The sequence below is a fragment of the Heptranchias perlo genome, chromosome 8 (genome assembly GCF_035084215.1).
Source record: "Heptranchias perlo isolate sHepPer1 chromosome 8, sHepPer1.hap1, whole genome shotgun sequence".
NCBI classification, from domain to species: domain Eukaryota; kingdom Metazoa; phylum Chordata; class Chondrichthyes; order Hexanchiformes; family Hexanchidae; genus Heptranchias; species Heptranchias perlo.
This window is the reverse complement of record NC_090332.1, coordinates 72,737,370-72,761,739: the sequence shown is the minus strand read 5'-3', so window position 1 is coordinate 72,761,739 and position 24,370 is coordinate 72,737,370. Positions and strand designations below refer to the sequence as shown.

General features: G+C 43.0%; 2 protein-coding genes across 3 annotated transcripts in view; one reads left to right on the top strand and one right to left on the bottom strand.

Moving 5' to 3' along the window:
* LOC137324695 (heterogeneous nuclear ribonucleoprotein L-like) overlaps positions 1-8,503 on the bottom strand; it is a 43,018-nt gene extending 34,515 nt beyond the window's left edge. The window contains exon 1 of the mRNA XM_067989295.1: positions 8,036-8,503. Coding sequence (XP_067845396.1) covers positions 8,036-8,191 — 156 coding nt within the window. The 5' untranslated portion in view covers positions 8,192-8,503. The remainder of the gene's footprint in view (positions 1-8,035) is intronic.
* A 14,395-nt stretch (positions 8,504-22,898) lies between these two features.
* galm (galactose mutarotase) overlaps positions 22,899-24,370 on the top strand; it is a 30,174-nt gene continuing 28,702 nt past the window's right edge. For both annotated transcript variants that reach the window (XM_067989292.1, XM_067989290.1), the window contains exons 1-2: positions 22,899-23,346; positions 23,669-23,823. In XM_067989292.1, the coding sequence (XP_067845393.1) occupies positions 23,160-23,346; positions 23,669-23,823 (342 nt within the window). In that variant the 5' untranslated portion in view covers positions 22,899-23,159. The remainder of the gene's footprint in view (positions 23,347-23,668; positions 23,824-24,370) is intronic.

Here is a 24,370-nt window from a genome sequence, read left to right as displayed (position 1 = left end):
ACAAAGTTTGAAAATGATGATAATCTGCTGGTACAAGGCATTAATAAACGTGTGGCCTCTGCCAAGGAATGGTAGGATGCAGACCCTCTGGCCAAGGCCCAAAAGAACTTCCATGCTTTTGCCAGGTAAGGTAGAGAAAACACCAACCAGGTGGCAAATAAAAGGCCCCCTGATCTCTTGAAGGCAGTGACTCAGGTTGGCGTGTGATTCCGCAAACACTGGCAGGCCTCCAGTATCTCATCCAAATTGTTGCTCTCCAGGCTAGTTGACTAATGGCAGCTTCACAGCCTAATCAGATTTTGTGCTTCCACATCCACTTTCCAACAAGTCACAGGAAAACCACAAGCAGACAGATTAGTATTCTTATTTTAAAACTACTTTAAAAATCAACTTAATAGTGGTCTTTAAAATTACGAAGGGGTTTGATCGGGTAGACGTGGAGGTGATGTTTCCACTTGACGGGGAGACGAAAACTAGGGACCATAAATATAAGATAGTCACAATAAATCCAACAGGGAATTCAGGAGAAACTTCTTTACTCAAAGAATGGTAAAAATGTGAAACTTGCTACCACAAGGAGTAGTTGAGGCGAATAGCCTTTAAGGGGAAGATGGATAAACACGAGGGAGAAAGGAACAGGATTGGATGAAGTAGGGTGGGAGGAGGCTCATGTGGAGCATAAACATTGGCATAGACCATTTGGGCCAAATGTCCTGTTTCTGTGCTGTAAATTCTGTGTATCCAGAAAACTGCATTTTTCCAACAAGACAGTCCAGATAAAAGGTTTGTTTTTTTTTAAAAACAGTTGTACATGCTGAGGACATGGCTGAGCTGCACACACTTCAAGCTGTCGTAGCTGCAACCCCCCACCACCACCCCCATTAAGGTCTCGTGACTGGACAGCTCACATTTCCACACAGGACACAGTTCAGTAGAAATTCTGCTAAACCAGCTTCCATCTAGTTCTTGTAAAGTGCAAATGGGATCCAGATTTATTGCTTGGAAATAATCCTACAAACCACTGTGAGAAACTCTAATGTGATGCTGTAATCTACTGAAGCTCATTGAAGCACCTTCATACTGTAACCCATTACAGTGCCAGATGCAAAACACTTCATAAAAAGGCAAATGGAACACAAAGCTGAGTCAGTGCTGTTCATATAGTATTTTAAATATCACACTCTCCGTCCTTAATGGCAAAGCCGATTCAGATATCCATCACGACAGTCCTGGACCAGAGCAGAGCTGTACACTCTGCTCATCACCGTCGCAAAGATGGCAGCAGAGTTTCCCAAGCAATCAGAGGGCGCGTTGACTCAAGCAGAGGTGTCAGATTCACCCACTCGCGTTCTCTGCCTCAGCCAGGCAGCACTGCCCGTGTCCCCCTATTCTCCATCTTCCTCTCCTTCAAATGTCTCTCTGCTGCCCAGTTTTAGCTTCTTCACCCACTGCAATCAAGCTACATTTAAAGCACGTTGTGCAGAGCATACCTTCGCTGAATCACGTCAAGCCCAACACACTAAATGCCTGGCAACAACACACAATGCAAATTCTCGGATACCTCAAAAATTGAATGGAACTTGCAGGTTTGTGCTAGTCCCGAATTTTGCTGAATCACACAAGTCCATGGAAGGGAATTGGCTATAGTCTTGATGCTCATTCCTAATGTGATCAAATTGCAGGGACAGGAGTTATACAGCAAAGGAACAATAACTGTCATTTAACAGATTTAAAGATAAGTGACAAAAAAACCAGAGGGGAGGTGAGAATTTTTTTTTAAAAAATAAAACACAGCAAGTTATGATCAGGAATGCACTGCCTGAAAGGGTGGTGGAAGCAGATTCAATAGTAACTTTCAAAAGGGAATTGGATATACACTTGAAAAAGGAAACATATGCAGGGCTATGGGAAAAGTCCACAGGAGTAGGACTAATTGGTAGCTCTTTCAAACAGCTGGCACAGGCATGATGGGCTGAATGGCCTCCTTCTGTGCTGTATGATTCTATGAACTACGGTGAGCACAGTGCAGTTTCAGGCCACACAATGACCATTAACTTCCAGTAATCTACCAGAGTTTCTGTCCTATGTGATTTGTACCCGCATCAAGGGCAAAGTAAAATTCTCAGAAAATCTTCAGAATCCCACAATACAATCACACCATATATGGCCAAAACCTGAAGCTGCTTGGAGTCAGGACAGGCAGCCGTATCAGACAAGCACACACTCCCCGTTCACTGTTTTTACTTTGTGGTAACAAAGCAAATCAAACTGAGTTCATGCTCCAGAACTATGCAGCAGTGGGGAATTATATACATTTTTAAAATACCACTCCTACTGCAGAGGAAAGAACTTGCATTTATAAAGCACCGTTCACAATCTCAGGACGTCTCAAAGCACTTTACAGCCAACAAAGTACCTTTGCAGTGTAGTCACTGTTGTAATATAGGAAACGTGGCTGCCAATTGGCACACAACAAAGTCCTACAAACAGCAATGTGACAATGACCAGATAATCTGTTTTGAGTGATGTTGGTTGAGCGATAAATATTGGCCAGGGAGAACTCACCTGCTCTTTTTTGAATAGTGCCATGGGATCTTTTACATCTACCCGAGAGCACGACATGGCCTCGATTTAGCGTCTCATCCAAAAGACGTCACCTTCGACAGTGCAGCATTCCCTCTGTACTGGCACTGGGAGTGTCAGCCTAGATTAGACGTTCAAGTCTCTGGAGTGGGACTTGAATCCACAAACTTCTGAGTCAGAGGGGTGATAGTGCTACCACTGAGCCACGGCCTTGGAAAACAGCACTGAGACACAATCCTTTGGAGATGCATAGCTTCATGATATAAAAACTATACAGCATACCAAAACAAATTTTTAAAACATGTAGCAGAGACTGAAAGATTCACACCCATCTATTCTTTCCTCCCCTCAATTATTATTATTTTTAAACTAATCTTAAAAGCTGTATTTGGCCAATTGAGGCACAAGGCAGAGAGACCGTTAGATTTTTGTTGGGTATGGGTATTGAGGGATATGGAGCAATGATGAGCAAATGGGAGTTGAGGTACACATCAGCCACAATCCAGCTGAATGGCGGAGTAGGCTCCAGGGGCTGCATGACCTCCCCCGTTGTTATGTCCCTACAACCGGCTATTAAATTACTTCACGTCCATGATGATTTACAAAATAAAAATTCAGCTCAGTTCATGGGGGAGGGAAATTTAGCGGATATGCAAGAATAACTAACTTTGTTCTAAGTACAGAGACTGTAACTGGTTGGGTGAAAGGAAAACAAAAACCAGTGAGTCAGCTATCGATCCACAAGGATGGGCACAAAACTTAGTCCTTGCATTCAACTGGGACTGTAAAAAAAAAGTATAACTTAATAACTCTGATTATTCAAAGCATTATTGCTTGAAACAGTTAATTTGTGGGCAATTACTGCCACTTTACTTCAAACTAGTCACTGGCCAACAACACACAAATACTGAGTTAGCTGCACAATTTCTTGCAATTATAAACGGAAAGGAGTTTGAACTGTGAACCATTTCAGAGTACCAGGCTTCAAAGAGAACTCCCATTTTTAAACCCCTGAACTTCTTATCCTGTTCTGACCTTTCAATGGCACTCCTACTCAAGCTGAAGAACATCAACAGCCCAGAGCATCTGCCAAGTTCTAAACCGAAGATCCAGAAACAAATTGCTGGCAGTTTGTTAGACCATAGAAACCAGAGTCTTGCAACACAGCATTGGGAGGATAGGAACCTAGGAACAGGAGTAGGCCATTCAGCCCCTCATGCCTACTCCGCCATTTGATAAGATCATGGCTGATCTGTGATCTAACTCCATTTACCTGCCTTTGGCCCATATCCCTTAATACGTTTGGTTGCCAAAAAGCTATCTATCTCAGATTTAAATTTAGCAATTGAGCTAGTATCAATTGCCGTTTGCGGAAGAGAGTTCCAAACTTCTACAACCCTTTGTGTGTAGAGATGTTTTCTAATCTCGCTCCTGAAAGGTCTGGCTCTAATTTTTAGACTGTGCCCCCTACTCCTAAAATCCCCAACCAGCGGAAATAGTTTCTCTCTATCCACCCTATCTGTTCCCCTTAATATCTTATAAACTTCAATCAGATCACCCCTTAACCTTCGAAACTCCAGAGAATACAACCCCAATTTGTGTAATCTCTCCTCGTAACTTAACCCTTGAAGTCCGGGTATCATTCTAGTAAACCTACGCTGCACTCCCTCCAAGGCCAATATGTCCTTCCGAAGGTGCGGTGCCCAGAACTACTCACAGTACTCCAGGTGCGGTCTAACCAGGGTTTTGTATAGCTGCAGCATAACTTCTGCCCCCTTGTACTCTAGTCCTCTAGATATAAAGGCCAACATTCCATTTGCCTTCTTGATTATTTTCTGCACCTGTTCATGGCACTTCAATGATCTATGTACCTGAACCCCTAAGTCCCTTTGGACATCCACTGTTTTTAACTTTTTACCATTTAGAAAGTACCCTGTTCTATCCTTTTTTGATCCAAAGTGGATGACCTCACATTTGTCTACATTGAATTCCATTTGCCACAGTTTTGCCCATTCACCTAATCTATCAATATCCCTTTGTAATTTTATGTTTTCATCTACACTGCTTACAATGCCACCAATCTTTGTGTCATCGGCAAACTTAGATATGAGGCGTTCTATGCCTTCATCTAAGTCGTTAATAAATATTGTGAATAATTAAGGCCCCCAAGACAGATCCCTGCGGGACTCCACTAGTCGCATCCTGCCAATGTGAGTACCTTCCCTTCATCCCTACTCTGGATGGATGATAAAATATATGATAGTAGGACAGAATATGTAAATTGTGCAAAGATCAAGTGTTGCATCAACAGGGTTATTTCAACTGAAACCCCCATATAAAAATAAACACAGATGACATCAAATAACTATCAGGAAAGTCTGAACAGGTTCTAGAAAAAAAAAGGCTGAGGGGTGACCCAAGAGGTCTTTAAAATTATGAAGGGGGTTTGATAGGGTAGACATAGAGATGTTTCCACTTGTGGGAGAGTCCAAAACTAGGGGCCATAAATATAAGGTAGTAACTAACAAATCCAGGAGAAACTTCTTTACCCACAGTGGTTGGAATGTGGAACTTACTACCACATGGAGTAGTTAAGGCGAATAGCATAGGTTCATATAAGGGGAAGCTGGATGAGGGAGAAAAGAAATTTTCAGTATCAGTAAGGGGTGTAGCTCACATTAGCCTGATGATATATTGCTTCAGTAAATTTGCCGTATTGCTGCGATAGGCGCACCAATGGCAACAGAAACTTTAGTTTAGGACCTGAACCATTCATGAGCAAAGCCACGGCACATCCTCGAATATTAATTCTCACATTTGTGAATTTAAAAAAACCTTGTTCTTGAATTCATTTGCTGCCACCAGGCCAAATTGTGTCAAGGAGAAATAGTAATAAAAGGCCAAAAGATTATTCATCATACTCAGGACAATAGTCTCCATTTAGATAGTGGTAATCAGCATCAGGTATTTAGCCAGAACTGACTGCGCAATTTAGAAGTCGGAGTTTAAACATTCAGTGCCTAATTATCAGATCATCACATCACCATAATTTAAGGCCATCAATATGTAGCCAAGCTATGAAATGGGACATGGTTACCAGGAATAGAGCATGTTGTCACTAGGAATAATAATTCAACAGCTGGGATTGAGCATGTGAACGACTGACTGCTGCACTCTATCCCAGGAACATGAAGAACTGACCAATCCTTCACAGAACAGTCAGTCTTTCAGAGCACGCGGCCCTCCAAGAAATCCAAACGTGACCAAAACTCAAACGGGGGGGGGGGGGGGGGGGGAAATTGAGGAATGTAAAATGTTCAACACACACGCTCACGTTTTCTGCTTACTACACATACAAAAGCAGCCTTTTTATGCATTCTATTTCCCATTGGAATTGACATCTCCAGTTACTGTTTCAGTTCACATTGTGAGGTTTTTTTTGGAAAATACTTCTAATGGAATATACAAAAAGATGGTTTAAAAAAAATAATTTACCATCAATGATTTGTGAAATTTGTTTTTTTAAAAAAAAATATTCTGCAGAATAGTACTGGACTGTTTTCAAATCAGACACCGGCTAATATAAAGAAATTCATTTTTGTTTTGCAGTTAACAGCTATAATTTATATAAACCTCCCCGATCACAAATTTCTCTCTTTTCTGGCCAAAATTGACTAAAGTATCTTAGTCAGTACTAATACTGACAAAACAGGAATTTGCCTAGAACTCCAAATGAAAACTAAAAAAAAATCTAAAAATGACAGCAGGGCAATCTCTGGTGCTATTTATTTTTTTTAAAAACGGAGAAAGCTGGAAATGTAAGATTTTTTTAAAAACTCCCTTGCTTGTATTAAGAAGCTCCTGCAAGTGTGGGCTTCATAAATAAAATTGTAATTATTTTCTTTCACCAAAATCACTACAATGCGAACGCTTATGGTTTAAAGTGTTTTAATAAAGGGTACGTAAGTTTTAAGCTAACGCTCGAGAAAAAAGTATGGAATCTTGTAGAGAGGAGTTACTGTATGGAAGACATTTCTTCCAGTTAATTTGCATTAATATACAAGGACTTAAATTCCATGCTAATTTAAAAATCTCATGCTGTCAAGGCTCTGCAATTCACATTTTAAAACATTCAAAAGGAAATGCGAAAAGCATTCGATAGAAATCCTCAAATAAAAAAAAATCAGTAACCCTCCCCCCCCCCCCCCATGTTCATCACTTTTCTCTTCCGGTCACTTATTTATAAGTAAACAGAGCAAAAAAATGTTCCTAAGAACTAGCTAGCCTACATACCGCAGTACAAAACGTAACAGATTTCCATTACTCCGAGCCTATTCTAAATCCTGGCGCCAGAACAATGCCGTAACGTTGCAGCTTTCTAAATTTCATATATCGCGATTTGGATCCTACTGTCCAATCTCCGTAAATCAGGTGACCCCCCCCCCAAAATCCATCCTAAATTAATCACACACCCAATATGTCTGCGTATTAACTCGGTAAACAGTTATGCTTTATTCAGACCTGGAGTCAACAGCCAGTTTCCATTGGCTTTTCAAAGAGGAGCTCTGGGATGACGTCTTAACTGTAACACGATTCCCCAGATCGCAAAATCTTCACAGTAAAAATACACCCACACAGGATTTGTAATAGAATATTTATTTCAGTATGCAATTTCTTTATAAAGCAAGTTAGATTGATCACTTGTACTTGAAAGTTTTAAGTCCTGTCCTGTTTAACATCTTACTTTAGTTTCGGACACCATCCCTGGGGTTAAGAAATGCTGCCTTCATCGTGTACCTCACTAGTAAATCGACATATTTTTTATCCGCAGTGCAAGCTGAGGGCCACGAGTACGCTGGCTCCTTGGACCTATATGCACAAAGGCCTCTGCCACTCCGAATCAGTTCATCGTGATTGCAATCAGAAGTTGGCAGACAGCCCACGATGGGGCCAGACTGACGTCTTTTTACATAATATGTTAAAAAAATGCTTTGCCACAGCAGTTTAAAGCCAACGTCCTCTCGCATGATCCGGCCTGTGTTGAATACAGGTCAGCAGCTGTACGTTGGCACGAATACACCACACAAAAAAATTGTCACGCTGGCATATTTGGTGCAGTGCGAAAGGCTGATTAAGGATTGTATGGAGTAGGAAACAATTCAGAAAGAGAGAAAGAAAGAACTGAGGTTAAATATATAAACACTTTATGCGCATACTATTTATGAAATATAGCTAAACTGAGGTAAGATTTCAGCATGACTGCCTTTGGTGTGGATTTGTGTGTGAAAAGATACTGGAAAATTACAAAGTTCGGAATATGGAACGTTAATACAAACGTTTGTTCCTTTGTTCGCGTCTCTCCGTTCCACAGAACCTTACATAACGTTCGAACGCCGATTCTTCGAACCGCCCCTCCCCCCTTCCCAACCGCCTCTCCCCATCCCCCGCTTACCCCGGCATCTGAACCACCGACGTCGCGTCCTTCATCATCCTCGCTGTCGAAATCGGTGTCGCTGTCGTCGACCTTGAGCCGTTTGGATGGGTGGTGGGAGGACTCGTAATACTCGTCCAGATAGTCCGCCGATTCGTAATAGTCCACCGAAGACATTCTTAACGGAAACCCCTTATATATATATATTAAAAAATAGGGCTGGGGAGGTGGACACGAGCCTATCGAGCGAGGCCGCGACTGTTATGTAACCAAAAAAAAAATCAACTGACACCTCCCGTCATAAAATAAGGATGCCCCTCTTTCTGTCAACCACCATTCAATACTGAGACTCACACCGAATGGACAGGCCTCGAGGCTGCCGTGCGAAGAGATCACCTCAACCGGGGCCGTGGTTCTCGCTGCTGTGCTCGAGCTCTGCCCTACGCTTCGCCCTTTTGTCCGCGACCGCCGAAAATACGACAGTCGGGCTCGAGTCGACACGCGCACGCCTTTCACCGATTGGTCGCTGGTTTCCCCGAGCGACGGCTGATCCGGATTGGGCGGTGGGACAAAGGGGGTGGCGGCTCCGCGAACGGGGATTGGACCAGCGTTCCCCGATTGTAGAGGCTGCTGGCAATCGAGCATCCTGATTGGTTGCCGGGAACGTCAGTTATTTAGCACTCAGCCCGCCCTTTCACGTCGCTTTACGCCCCCTACAGTTAGAGCTGAGTCAATACAGCGTTGGGCCAACGGAAGTGATGAAGAGATTGGTGTGAAAGGCCAAGTATGTAACATGCGGTTGTCAATCTTTAGTAAACTCAAATTTAACCAGGAGGATCATGATTCTAAGAAGTTTCCTGAGTTCTTGAAAGTTGATCAAAACCTTAATAACTAATCTCATCCCTAGCATAAGATACAGAAATAAATGGGGAAAAACATACTAAAAGAGTTAAATTTTAAAGAGGAGATGGTTCGGGTACAGTCTAGGCACATTCCCACCAGGGAGAAAGGCAGGGCAACTAAAGCCAGATTTCCCTGGATGACAAAAGATGAAATGGAAAAAAAAAAGGCATATGACAGATATCAGATTGATAACACAAGTGAAAACCAGGCTGAATATAGGAAGTTCAGAGGGTAAGTGGAAAAGGAAATAAGAGGGGCAAAGAGAGAGTATGAGAATAGACTGGCGGCCAACATAAAGGGAAATCCAATAGACTTCTACAGGCATGTAAACAGTAAACGAGTAGTAAGAGGGTGGGGTCAATTAGGGACCATAAAGGAGATCTACTCATGGAGGGAGAGGGGATGGCCGAGGTACTAAATGAGTACATTGCATCTGTCTTTACCAAGGAAGAAGATGCTGCCAGAGTCTCAGTAATGTAAGATATAGTTGAGATACTGGATGGGCTAAAAATTGATCAAGAGGTACTTGAAAGGCTGGCTGTACTTAAAGTAAATAAGTCACCTGGTCACTTGGGATGCATCCTAGGTTGCTGAGGGAAGTAAGGGTGGAAATTGCGGAGGTACTGGCCATAATCTTCCAAACATCCGTAGATATAGGGGTGGTGCCAGAGGACTGGAGAATTGCAAATGTTACACCCTTGTTCAAAAAAGTGTAAGGATAAACCCAGCAAATATAGACCTGGACAACATCCAGGCTTGGGCTCATAAGTGGCAAGTAACATTCACGCCAGATAAGTGCCAGGCAATGACCATCTCCAACAAGAGAGAATCTAACCACCTCCCCTTGACATTCAACGGCATTACCATTGCTGAATCCCCCACCATCAACATCCTGGGGGTCACCATTGACCAGAAACTTAACTGGACCAGCCATATAAATACTGTGGCTACGAGAGCAGGTCAGAGGCTGGGTATTCTGCGACGAGTGACTCACCTCCTGACTCCCCAAAGCCTTTCCACCATCTACAAGGCACAAGTCAGGAGTGTGATGGAATACTCTCCACTTGCTTGGATTAGTGCAGCTCCAACAACACTCAAGAAGCTCAACACCATCCAAGATAAAGCAGCCCGCTTGATTGGCACCCCATCCACCACCCTAAACATTCACTCCCTTCACCACCGGCGCACTGTGGCTGCAGTGTGTACCATCCACAGGGTGCACTGCAGCAACTCGCCAAGGCTTCTTCGACAGCACCTCCCAAACCCACGACCTCTACCACCTAGAAGGACGAGAGCAGCAGGCACATGGGAACTGACCACCACCTGCACGTTCCCCTCCAAGTCACACACCATCCCAACTTGGAAATATATCGCCGTTCCTTCATCGTCGCTGGGTCAAAATCCTGGAACTCCCTTCCTAACAGCACTGTGGGAGAACCGTCACCACACAGACTGCAGCGGTTCAAGAAGGCGGCTCACCACCACCTCTCAAGGGCAATTAGGGATGGGCAATAAATGCCGGCCTCGCCAGCGACGCCCATATCCCATGAATGAATAAAAAAAATGACCAGTCAGTTTAACCTCAGTGGTGGGGAAACTTTTAGAAACGATAATCCAGGACAGAATTAACAGTCACTTGGAGGAATGTGAATTGATTAGGGAAAGCCAGCATGGATTTGTTAAAGACAAGTCGTGTTTAACTAACCTGATAGAGTTTTTTGATGAGGTAATAGAGAGGGTAGATGAGGGCAATACAGTTGATGTGGTGTAAACGGACATTCAAAAGGTGTTTGATAAAGTGCCTCATGGTAGGCTTATCATCAAGATTGCAGCCCATGGATTAAAGGGGGCAGTAGCAACATGGATACAGAATTGGCTAAGTGACAGGAAACAGAGTGGTGAACGGTTGTTTTTCGGACTGGTGGAAGGTGTACAGTGGTGTTCCCCAGGGGTCGGTGCTGGGACCATTGCTTTTCTTGATATATATTAATGACTTGGACTTGGGTATACAGGGTACAATTTCCAAATTTGCAGATGACATAAAACTTGGAAGGGTAGTAAACAGTGAAGAGGATAGTGATACTTCAAGAGGATATAGATAGGCTGGTGAAATGGGCGGACACGTGGCAGATGAAATTTAACGCAGAAAAATGCAAAGTGATACATTTCGATAGGAAGAACAAGGAGAGGCAATATAAACTAGAGGGCACAAATTCTAAAAGGGTTACAGGAACGCAGAGATCTGAGGTATATGTGCACAAATCATTGAAGGTGGCAGGGCAGGTTGAGAAAGCGGTTAAAAAAGCATACGGGATCTTGGGCTTTATAAATAGAGGCATCGAGTACAAAAGTATGGAAGTCATGATGAACCTTTATAAAACACTGGTTCGGCCACAACTGGAGTACTGTGTCCAGTTCTGGGCACCGCACTTTAGGAAAGATGTGAAGGCCTTAGAAAGGGTGCAGGAGAGATTTACTAGAATGATTCCAGGGATGAGGGACTTTAGTTACGTGGATAGACTGGGAAAGCTGGGGTTGTTCTCCTTGGAACAGAGACGGTTGCAAGGAGATTTGATGGAGGTATTCAAAATCATGAAGGATCTAAACAGAGTAGATAGCGAGAAACTGTTCCCATTGGCGGAGGGGTTAAGATAAGGAATTGACATGGGCTGATTCACAACTCACAAGTAAGCCAGAGGATGGAAGAGTCTGGGACGTTGGCTGAAAGGTATGATTCTGTGAGTATGGCTATGTCAGGCTGTTGCTTGACTAGTCTGTGGGACAGCTCTCCCAATTTTGGCACAAGTCCCCAGATGTTAGTAAGGAGGACCTTGCAGGGTCGACTGGGCTTGGTGTTTTGCCGTTGTCGTGTCCGGTGCCTGGTGGTCCGATGCCGGGTGGTCCGTCCGGTTTTATTCTTATGACTTTTCGTAACGAGATTTTACAACTGAGTGGCTTGCTAGGCCATTTCAGAGGGCAATTAAGAATCAACCACATTGCTGTGGGTCTGGAGTCACATATAGGCCAGACCGGGTAAGGATGGCAGGTTTCCTTCCCTAAAGGACATTAGTGAACCAGATGGGTTTTTACGACAATCCGGTAGTTTCATGGCCATCATTACTGATACTAGTATTTTAATTCCAGATTTTTATTTAATTAATTGAATTTAATTAATTGAATTTAAATTCGCCAGCTGCCGTGGCGGGATTTGAACTCATGACTTTGGATTTTAGTCCAGGCCTCTGGATTACTAGTCCAGTAACATAACCACTATGCTACCGAATAGCCAGAAGTGTCGAGTGGATGACCCATCTCGGCCTCCTCCCGATATCCCCACCATCACAGAAGCCAGTCTTCGGCCAATTCGATTCACTCCACGTGATATCAAGAAACGGCTGAGTGCACTGGATACAGCAAAGGCTATGGGCCCCGACAACATCCCAACTGTAGTGCTGAAGACTTGTGCTCCAGAACTAGCTGCGCCTCTAGCCAAGCTGTTCCAGTACAGCTACAACACTGGCATCTACCCGACAATGTAGAAAATTGCCCAGGTATGTCCTGTCCACAAAAAGCAGGACAAATCCAATCCGGCCAATTACCGCCCCATCAGTCTACTCTCAATCATCACCAATAACCTGCTCACTGATGCTCAGTTTGGGTACGCCAGGACCACTCGGCTCCAGACCTCATTACAGCCGTGGTCCAAACATGGACAAAAGAGCTGAATTCCAGAGGTGAGGTGAGAGTGACTGCCCTTGACATCAAGGCAGCATTTGACCGAGTGTGGCACCAAGGAGCCCTAGTAAAATTGAAGTCAATGGGAATCAGGGGGAAAACTCTCCAGTGGCTGGAGTCATACCTAGCACAAAGGAAGATGGTAGTGGTTGTTGGAGGCCAAGCATCTCAGCCCCAGGGCATTGCTGCAGGAGTTCCTCAGGGCAGTGTCCTAGGCCCAACCATCTTCAGCTGCTTCATCAATGACCTTCCCTCCATCATAAGGTCAGAAATGGGGATGTTCGCTGATGACTGCACAGTGTTCAGTTCCATTCGCAACCCCTCAAATAATGAAGCAGTCCGAGCCCGCATGCAGCAAGACCTGGACAATATCCAGGCTTGGGCTCATAAGTGGCAAGTAACATTTGCGCCAGATAAGTGCCAGGCAATGACCATCTCCAACAAGAGAGAATCTAACCACCTCCCCCTGACATTCAACGGCATTACCATCACCGAATCCCCCACCATCAACATCCTGGGGGTCACCATTGACCAGAAACTTAACTGGACCAGCCATATAAATACTGTGACAACAAGAGCAGGTCAGAGGCTGGGTATTCTGCGGCGAGTGACTCACCTCCTGACTCCCCAAAGCCTTTCCACCATCTACAAGGCACAAGTCAGGAGTGTGATGGAATACTCTCCACTTGCTTGGATGAGTGCAGCTCCAACAACACTCAAGAAGCTCGACACCATCCAAGATAAAGCAGCCCGCTTGATTGGCACCCCATCCACCACACTAAACATTCACTCCCTTCACCACCGGCGCACTGTGGCTGCAGTGTGTACCATCCACAGGATGCACTGCAGCAACTCGCCAAGGCTTCTTCGACAGCACCTCCCAAACCCACGACCTCTACCACCTAGAAGGACAAGAGCAGCAGGCACATGGGAACAACACCACCTGCACGTTCCCCTCCAAGTCACACACCATCCTGACTTGGAAATATATCACCGTTCCTTCATTGTCGCTGGGTCAAAATCCTGGAACTCCCTTCCTAACAGCACTGTGGGAGAATCGTCACCACACGGACTGCAGCAGTTCAAGAAGGCGGCTCACCACCACCTTCTCGAGGGCAATTAGGGATGGGCAATAAATGCCGGCCTCGCCAGCGACGCCCACATCCCGTGAACGAATTTTAAAAAAGCCAGAGGATGAGGTATTGGAGATGGAGCATGATGTACCTGAGCAGAGGCTTAGGAGATGTAAACTCTGTCGGTTGAGCATTCAGACAATGATCTCAAGGGTCCTTCCATGAAAAGAGAAATGCTCGCAGAGCACCAGAACCACACACAGGCATTGCAGACTCTCCAAAGATGTGCATCAGATGGCAGGGATGGTGCCAGAGTCCAATGCCATCCTTTGTGGAGCTATTAGAGAGGGCACCTCTACGATACGGAGAATCCTGGAGTGAGTAGCAGGTCCAGGAACTTCTGCATGTATCTCACAGAACACAGAGGCCTCCTGACATAACTCCATGGATTTATTGAGGAATGATTTTCTGGGGCAATACACCAAGGTGACTGGGTATCTCTATCTAGGTATTTGCGCATCCCCGATTTTCAGCTCTCCACCAGCGGCGGCTGTGCCTTCAGCTGCCTCGGCCGTAAGCTCCAGAATTCCCTCTCTAAACCTCTCTACCTCACTCTCCTCCTTTAAGATGCTCCTTAAAACCCTATCTCTTTGACCAAGCTTTTCGTCATTAGCTGTCTTAATATCTCCTTATGTGGCTCAGTGTCAAATTTTGTTTGATAATGCTCCTGTGAAGTGCCTTGGGACATTTTACTATGTGAAAGGTGCTATATAAATACAAGTCGTTGTTGAAGCCTGACTCTCTGCAGGTGATGGGTAGGCCTCTCTAGATTTGCTTGGCAATGGCCATAATCCTCATTTAGAAGTCTATTTCACTTTCGAATAAAAGTACTTGTTTAAAGAAACAAGAACTGAAACACAACTCGGTGAGAAATGTTCTATGTAGAAGCAACTTGGTTTGACAGGTTTCTCTGGAGTAATTTATTTTTCTTAACCTTACATAATATGTACATGCGTCGACCCCCTTGTTTTTACTTTCTAGAATCTGTGGCAAACCTTGTAAATGGGGGAGGGGGGAGGGGGGAGGGGGGGGGGGGCGTTCAACCTTTGCAGTTAGTGTCAGCTGTGGCTCAGTGTTAGCACTTCTGTCTGAAACAGAAGATCGTGGGTTCAAGCCTCATACTAGAGACTTGAGCACAAAATCTTGGCTGATGCTACAGTGCAGTACTGAGGGAGTCCTGCACGGTCAGAGGTGCTGTGTTTCGGATGAGATGTTAAACCGAGGCGCCGTTTACCCTTTCAGGTGGATGTAAAAGATCCCATCGCACTATCTTAAAGAAGAGCAGGAAAGTCCTCCCTAGTGTCCTGGCCAATATTTATCTCTCAACCAACACCTAAAAAATAGAATATTTGATCATTATTACATTGCTGTTTGTAGGACCTTACTGTGCACAAATTGGCTGGCACCTTTCCTACATTACAACAGTGACGACGCTTCAAAAGTATTTCATTGGCTGTAAAGCACCTTGGGACGTCCTAAGGTTGTGAAAGGCGCTATATAAATGCAAGTCTTTTTTCTCTGCAATTAATAACGTAGTACTAGATTTGTATCAGTCTCTCTGAATCGTGCCTTTAGAAGGGAGGAAATCTAGTAACAGCAGCTGTTTCTTCTTAAATAACCACTCACGAATCTTCTGTGCCACTGCTCACAGTAAACCCAGAGGATACGATGTTTTATAATGACAGAATCACTAGCTAATGAAATGCAGGATATATTAATATAGTTAGCGCAACACAGAGTACGGTATTGTAATGGTTATGTTGCTGGACTGGTAATCCAGAGGCCTGGATTGATAATCCAGAGAATGTGAGTTCAAAACCACCATGGCAGTTTGAGAATTTGAATTCAGCTGGAAATAAAAAGCTGGTAGTAGTAAAAAGTGACCATGAAGCTGTCAGATTGTAGTAAAAACTCAACTGGTTCACATATCCTTTAGGGAAGGAAACCTACTGTTCTTACCCGGTCTGGTCTTTATGTGACCAATCCCACACCAACGTGGTTGACTCTTAATTGCCCACTGAAGTGGCCTAGCAAGCCACTCAAACCTTTCCAGGGCAACCAGGGATGGGCGATAAATGCCAGCCTCACCAGCGACATCCACGTCCCAAAAATGAATTTTAAAAAGTCATCTATTGAACTATATGATATCCCACGAGCAATCTCGCAACTTAGAATGCAACTTTTGGCTTTTTCTGTACTGCAATATGCAATATGCTTTAAAATGCTGGTGTTCTTACTCTCTCAATCTGATTAAGAGTGAAGCAAACTTTAGGAACATACGAACAGAAGTAGGCCATTCAGCCCCTCAGACCTGTTCCGCCATTCAACGAGATCATGGCTGATCTGTATCTTAACTCCATCTACCCACCTTGGTTCTGTAACCTTTAATACCGTTGCCTAACAAAAATCTATCAAGTTGAGTTTTGAAATTTTCAATTGACCTAGCTTGTTGAGGGAGAGTGTCCAGATTTCCACTACCCTTTGTGTGAAGGAGTGCTTCCTGACATCACCCCTGAACGGCCTAGCTCTAATTTGAAGGCGATGTTCCTTGTTCTGGGTTCCCCCACCAGTGGAAATAGTTTCTCTCTACCTACCCTATCAAATCCTTTAATCATCTTAAATACCTCATTAGATCACCCCTTAATCTTCTATACTCAAGGGAATACAAGCCTAGTCAATGCAATCTGTCCTCATAATTTAATCCTTTTAGCCCAGGTATCATTCTGGTGAATCTGCACTGCACCCTTTCAAGGCCAATATATCCTTCCTAAGGTGCGGTGCCCAGAACTGAATGCAGTACTCTAAATGGGGTCTAACGAACAACAACTTACATCGAGTTACATCAACTCTACAGCACAGAAACAGGCTATTTGGCCCAACTGGTCTACACCAGTGTTTAAGCTCCACAGGAGCGTCCTCCCACCCCTCTTCATCTAACCCTATCGGCATATCCTTCTATTCCTTTCTCCCTCGTGCTTATCTAGCTTCCCCTTAAATGCATCTATGCTATTTGCCTCAATTACTCTTTGTGGTAGTGTGTTTCACATTCTTACCACTCTTTGGGTAAAGAAGTTTTTCCTGAATTCCCTATTGGATTTATTAGTGACTAGCTTATATTTATGACCTCTAGTTTTGGATTCCCCCACAAGTGAAAACATTTTCTCTACAGCTACCCTATCAAACCCTTTCATTATCTTACAGGCCTCTATTACGTCACCCCTCAGCCTTCTCTTTTCTAGAGTAAAGAGCCCCAGCCTGTTCAGCTTTTCCTGAGAAGTAAATCCTCTCAGTTCTGGTATTAACCTTGTGAATCTTTTTTGCACTTTCTCCAGTGCCTTTACATCCTTTTTATAATATAGAGACCAGAATTGTGCACAGTACTCCAAGTGTGGTCTAATCAAGGTTCGATACAAGTTTAACATAACTTCCTGCTTTTCAATTCTATCCCTCTAGAAAAGAACCCAGTGCTTGGTTTGCTTTTTTTTAAAAAAAAATGGCCTTATTAACCTGCATCGCTACTTTTTTTTAGTGATTTGTGAATGTGTATCCTTAAATCCCTTTGCTCTTCTACTCCATTTTGACTCTTATTATCCAAGCAGTAAGTGGCCTTTTTATTCTTCCTACCAAAATGTAATACCTCACACTTACCTATATTGAAATTCATTTGCCAATTTCACACCCATTCTGCAAGTTTATTAATGATTTCTTGTATTTTGTCGCATTCTTTCTTTGTGTTACCTTCACCCTCCCAATTTGGTGTCATCCGTAAATTTTGAAATTGTACTTCCGATTCCTGAATCCAAATGGTAAATGGTGAACAACAGTGGGCCCAGCAACGATCCTTGTGGAACACCACTTCCCACCTTTTGCCAGTCTGAGTAGCTACCATTAACCCCTACTCTCTGTTTTCTGTTTTGTAGCCAGTTTGCTATCCATTCTGCTACCTGACCCCTGACTCCACTTGCTCTGACCTTAGTCATGAATCTACAATAAGGCTACCTTATTGAAGGCCTTTTGAAAATTCAAATATATTACATCTACTGAATTACCCTTGTCCACTCTTTCTGTTACTTCCTCAAAGAATTCAATAAGGTTGGTCAAGCATGACCTTCCCATTTGAAATCTATGCTGACTACTCCACTATATTTTCGGTTTCTAGATGTTTTTCAATTACATCTTTGAGTAAAGATTCCATTATCTTTCCTACCACCAATGTTAAGCTAACTGGTCTATAGTTTCCTGGACTTGTTCTATCTCCCTTTTTAGATACAGGAATCACATTAGCTGTCCGCTAGTCCTCTGGCACTATTCTCTTTTCTAATAAATTTACATATATATGTAATAGTGCCTCTGCTATCTCTTCCTTAACTTATTTTTAATATTCACGGATGCAATCCATCCAGACCTGGGGTTTTATCCTCTCAAAGTTATCTCCCCTTTCTAACTTAAATGTCTTTATATCATTTTTTGATCTCTTCTTCCAATATCATGCCCACCTTGTTAGTCTCCTGGTAAATACAGAGGCAAAGTAACTATTCAATATTTCTGCCATTTCGCTGTCATTACCTGTGAGTTTATCTTGTGTATCCCTTAGTGGCCCTCTCAATTTTTATTTTGTTATTTGTGTGTCTGTAGAATACTTTACTATTTCTTTTTATATTCCTTGATAATTTAATTTTGTGGTTCCTCTTTGCTTTCCTAATTGTTTTTTTGACTTCTTTCCTAACTTCTTCATATTTCCTTTTGTCATCCTCTCATTTATTGTCTATGTACTTAGAGTATGCCTTTTTTGGTTTCAATTTTATCCTTATCTCTTTATTCATCAGTGGTGTTTCATTTTTGGCTGGTTTGTTCTTGTTTTATTTTTAAGAGGAATATATTTCTCCTGAACTCTATTGATCACCATTTTAAATATTTCCCACTGTTGTTCTTTCTGTCAATTTTCTTCCAGTTTACTTGCCATAGTTCCATTCTCATCCCCTCAAAATTAGCTTTTTTCCTCCAATCTACTACCTTGGTGGTGTCTTACTTATGTCTTCCTCAATCATTATTTTTAAAACTTATTATGTTATGATCGCTATTGCCTAGATGTTCCCCTATGCTTACTTCTCTTATCTGCTCTGGTTCATTTCCCATTACTAGATCCAGCAGTGATTCCTGTCTGGTTGGGCTTCTTATGTACTGGGTAAGAATGGAGTCCTGTACACAATGTAAAAACTACATTCCATTTTCCCCTTTCCCTACCTCTTCTTGCCAGTTTATTTGGGGGTAGTTGAAATCTCCCATGATTATTATTCAATGTCTTTTACTCATTTCATAGATTTGCCTACAAATTTCTCCCTTCCACTATTAGATGGTCTGTAGAATACCCCTATTAACACGATCGATCCCTTCTTATCTGTTGTCTCAATCCTTATGGATTCTGTTTCTATCTTAATATTACTTATGTCCCTTTTTTCTACTGCCATTATGTTGTCTCTAATTAGTAAAGCTACCCCACCCTCCTTCTTCCTTCCCTATCCTTTCTAAATACGATATATCCTGCAGTATTTAACTGCCAGTCCTGTTCTTTATTGAGGTTAGTTTCAGTTATCCCTACTACACCAGGCTCCTCATTACGAATTATTGCCTTCAGTTCCCTCGTCTTGTTTCTGATGCTGTGCACATTGCTCTACAGGCAATTTAATTTGTTTTTATTAATTGTTCCACTTACTTTATTTTTAACAGTCATTTTACACTTATGTTCTATAACTGTATTTGTTCCCTGATCATTTGTTATCCTCATTCCTTTCCTTGGTCGGACCTTTACTATAGCACCTTTAACGTACTAAAACACCCCCAGGCGCTTCAGAGGAGCTTTATCAACCCAAATTTGACACCGAGCCACATAAGGAGATATTAGGACAGATGAAAGAGGTAGGTTTTAAGGAGCGTCTTAAAGGAGGAGAGGGAGGTAGAAAGGCGGAGAGGTTTAGGGAGGGAATTCCAGAGCTTAGGGCCTAGACAGCTGAAGCCACGGCCGCCAATGGTGGAGCGATTAAAAGCGGGGATGCACATGAGTGCAGAATTGGAGGAATGCAGAGATCTCGGAGGGTTGTAGAGGAGGTTATTGAGATAAGGAGGGGCAAGCCATGGAGAGAATTAAACACCAGGATAAGAATTTTAAATTTGAGGCTTTGGGGGACCAGGAGCCAAAGTATTTCAGCGAGCACAGAGGTGATGGGTGAATGGGACTTGGTGCAGAATAGGATATGGCAGCAGAGTTTTGGATGAGCTCAAATTTAGAGGGTGGAAGATGGGAGGCCAGCCAGGAGAGTATTGCAATAGTCCAGTCTGGAGGTGGCAAAGGCATGGACGAGGGTTTCAGAGGCAGATGAGCTGAGGCAGGGCGGAGGCGGGTGAAGTTACAGAGGTTGATGTACGCGGTCTTGGTGATGGAGAGGATATGAGGGCAGAAACTCAGCTCGGGATCAAATAGGACGCCGAGATTGCAAACAGTCTGGTCCACCCGAAACAGGGGACGGAATCGGTGGTGACCAAGCACCTTATTCTTGCTCATTGGGTGGCTTAACTTATCACTCGCAATGAGAATTACTCAAATCATGCTGCATTCCTGGTACTTGCCTCCAAGTAACTGTCTGAAGTCCTTTGATGCTCAACAGTCTGAAAAATGGTCCCTGTAAGGTTGATATTACGGTTGCTGAGAATGGGGAAATGAGTAATACTACTACTGCAAAAGGGTTAGTAAATAAAGGGGAATAGGAGCTCCAGTTATGATATCAGCCTTTCATATCACATTTGTTCCAAAATTAACCTGACCCTTGAAACAACTGTTTGTAACCAGTAGAAGTTAAAAGTTTGCAGATGAGCTACCTTTAAAATATTGGACCGCTATCCGGGCATCACTCATTTCTGGTCATTGTTCTTTATTTGTTGGCTTGTCAGATAGATTGAAAACTAGAATCCCCAGTGATTGCTTTTACGACAGAATTATAAACAAAAATTGAAGTCTAGTGCTTTCCAACATAAAGTAAAAAGACAAAAATGTGACACAGCACACAAGAGACTTAAATTAAGGAGTCATAGCAAACATCAACTATACCCAACATTAAGACGTTCCTGAGCTCAGTCCAGCTAAGTGGCAAATGCTCTAGTGAAGGAATACATACGATATGTCACTGAACCTAGAAAACAAAAGGAATCAAAAGATGAAAAGAAGTGATATCAAAATTAGAGGACAATGGCCTATCCATCTATAGTAATTATTAAAAATCAGCATGCACTGTCTACAAAACCTGACTTCCAGTCATGTTATTGAATCATATTTTGTGTCAACTTTTCCCCACTATAAATTCCTACATCCGCATTTATAATAGAAACTGCCCAAGTAAACTTCAGTGTTACACCTTCCCAACAGTGGTGGCGCTATAGAGTCTCAGTTTTGCATCTTCCAGCTCTTCAGCCTGCACAGCAGAGAAACTCTGATGATCCAACCAACTCTACTTCTCTGGTTCCCAAAATGTTTACACTTTTGCTATTTAACTATAATATAAAATAAATGCATCATAAAAATAAAAAACAGAATATATGACTTTAATATGGGACTGAATTATGTTTGAGTGCCCTGGTACAATTATTCCCCACACTTTAACACCACTTCAACTAAAGACTACACTTAACTCCCTGTTTGCAATGCCATGAGGGGTTGACTAGTACATAACTAGTGTATGGCTCCTTCCCATTCCCCAATCTCCTAAAGGCAAAGTATGACCTCTGGAACATCTTCTGACCTAATTTTTCAGAGGGGAAAAAATAATCTAGGTTATTATTTTTAAAAATGTTATTAGAACACAGCCATACTTCAAATTTAAATCAACACATATTCATACATTTAAGTGAATCTGTCTGACGCTTTTGGACTCGACCAGGTAATGAAGGTGAAAATCTGTTAGCAATTTAAGAAACAACTGAATACTGCAACAGGGGAGGGGAAGATAATTGAACCTTTCTGGGTGGATGAAATAAAATAAGCCAATTGGCCTACCTCATCCCTATTTCCCACATTACAACAGTGACTACACTTCAAAAAAAGTATTTAATTAGCTGTAAAGCACTTTGGGACATCCTGAGGTCATGAAAAGCACTTTATAAATGCTTTCTTTCTATTCACCCTGTCACTATGAATCTCATTCCTAACAACCTCCTGATGTGGTGGTGAACCACCACCCTAAGGGCAACAGATGCATGGGAATACCATCACCTCCAAGTTCCCTTCCCCACAAGTCACACCCCAACCCAACTAGTCATATATCTCTGTCCTTCATCAATGCTGGATCAAAATCCCAAAATGCCCTACCCAACAGCACTGTGGGAGCACCTTCACCACAGAGCTGCAGCAGTTCAAGAAGGTGGCCCACCACCACCACCTTCTCAAGGGCAACTAGGGGGATGGGCAATAAATGCCGGCCTTGCCAGCGACACCCACATCCGACGAACGAATTTAAAAATATGGTAGCTTTTTGCAAGGAACCTCTCCGACTTACAAGGGAAATGTAAGGAATCTTACAACACCAGGTTGTAAGATTTTATTTGAAAATCACAAGCTTTCGGAGGCTTTCTCCTTCATCAGGTGAGTGTGGGATTCCTTGAAGGTTACCGCATATAGTCAGAGAACAATGCCTGGTGATTACAGATAATCTTTCCAACTGCCCGTTGTTAAGGCAATCAGACAGAGAGACAGTACATACAGGACTACTGAATATACAAACGGTCCGAACCCAAAGACAGAGAGAGAGAGAGAGAAACATCCGAAAGGAAGAGAGAGAGAATGACCAGTTGTATTAAAAACAGAGAACTCTTTTTTCGCTGGTGGGGTTACGTGTAGCGTGACATGAACCCAAGATCCTGGTTGAGGCCGTCCTCATGGGTGCGGAACTTGGCTATCAATTTCTGCTCCAGAATTTTTGGACTATAACCTGGTGTTGTAAGATTCCTTACATTTGTCCACCCCAGTCCATCACCTGCATCTCCACATCATGACTTACAGGGGAAGAAGAGGCTGATTGATAACCAGAATTGCTCCACGTCACTGGGTAGTGATCATTTTTTTTCTTGTTTCGTTTCAGTAACAGAGAGTAGGTCGGCTGATAGCGCTATATTTTTAGGTCGAATTAACAAGAAAGTGCCGTTGCAAGAGAGGGAAAGAAAAACTGGATTTGCAAAATCCGAATTAACTTTCGACTGTAATAAATATTAAGTCAGGGGTTGCATCATGTGATCAGTAAGGAGTGCGAAAAGAAACGGACAAAAAAAAAACCGTCTGACTAACCGAGGCGACAGCGCCCTCAGTCTCCTTCGAAGCCCCGGTTTAGACTATGACTGAAGTCAGCGGCGACGTGTTCGGGACGCTGCCCGGCGGGACGCTCGTGCACCGGTTCACGCTGCGTTCCGACCCGGTGACGCTGAGCGTTCTGTCCCTCGGCGGCATCGTGACGAGTCTCGAGACCAAAGACCGGAGCGGGAATGCGGCCGACATTGTCCTGGGATTTGACACTTTGCAAGGTAGGCGCGCCGGGATCCGGGATTCGGGCTTCTGTCAATAGACAGGCCTCATTAACGTGCCCCGGACGGGAAGTTTTTTTTTTCAGATCTGAGGCAAACATTCCCTACACCTCTTTGCTTATTTTAAATCCTTTTTTTTTTCTCGTCTAGTTGTATTTATTGTGGGATATTAACTGTCAAAATAAGTGAACATTTTTCATTGCTCATTCCAAAGGGCAGTTTGGAAGAGGAGGGAGAGGAAAGCTGTAGAGAACATCAAATTGTTATGAAGTCACAATACTACACGCCATTGTGATAAAACTTGTTTCAATTATGGTTACAGGCTATGTTAACAAGCACCCCTACTTTGGGGCAGTGATTGGCCGTGTTGCCAATCGAATTGCCAAAGGGAAATTCAGTGTAGATGGGAAGGAATATCAGCTGCCCATTAACGACGAGCCAAATAGTATACATGGTGGCTTGAAAGGATTCGACAAGGTAAGGCAGATTTATTACTATACTGACCAATTAAATAAAACAGTTCAGTTATGTGGAGAGACTAGAGAAGCTGGGATTGTTCTCCTTGGAGCAGAGAGGGTTAAGTGGAGATTTAATAGAAGTGTTAAAAATTGAGGGATTTTTCTAGAGCAAATAAGGAGAAACTATTTCCACTGATAGGAGAGTCGGTAACCAGAGGACACAGATTTAAGATAATTGGCAAAGAACCAGAGGGAAGATGAGGAGAATTTTTTTAACACAGTTGGTTATGATCTGGAATGCACTGCCTGAAAGGGTGTTGGAAGTAGATTCAATAGTAATTTTCAAAAGAGAATTGGATATATACTTAAAAATGAAAAAAAAAATAGGGAAAGAGTGGAGGAATGGTACTAACTGGATAACTCTTTCAAAGAGCTGGCACAGGCACGATGGGCCGAATGTCTGTCTTCTGTGCTATAAAATTCAATGGAATCATCCAACACCAGGTTATAGTCCAACAGTTTTATTTGAAAATCAAATAAAATTTCACATAAAACTGTTGGACTAT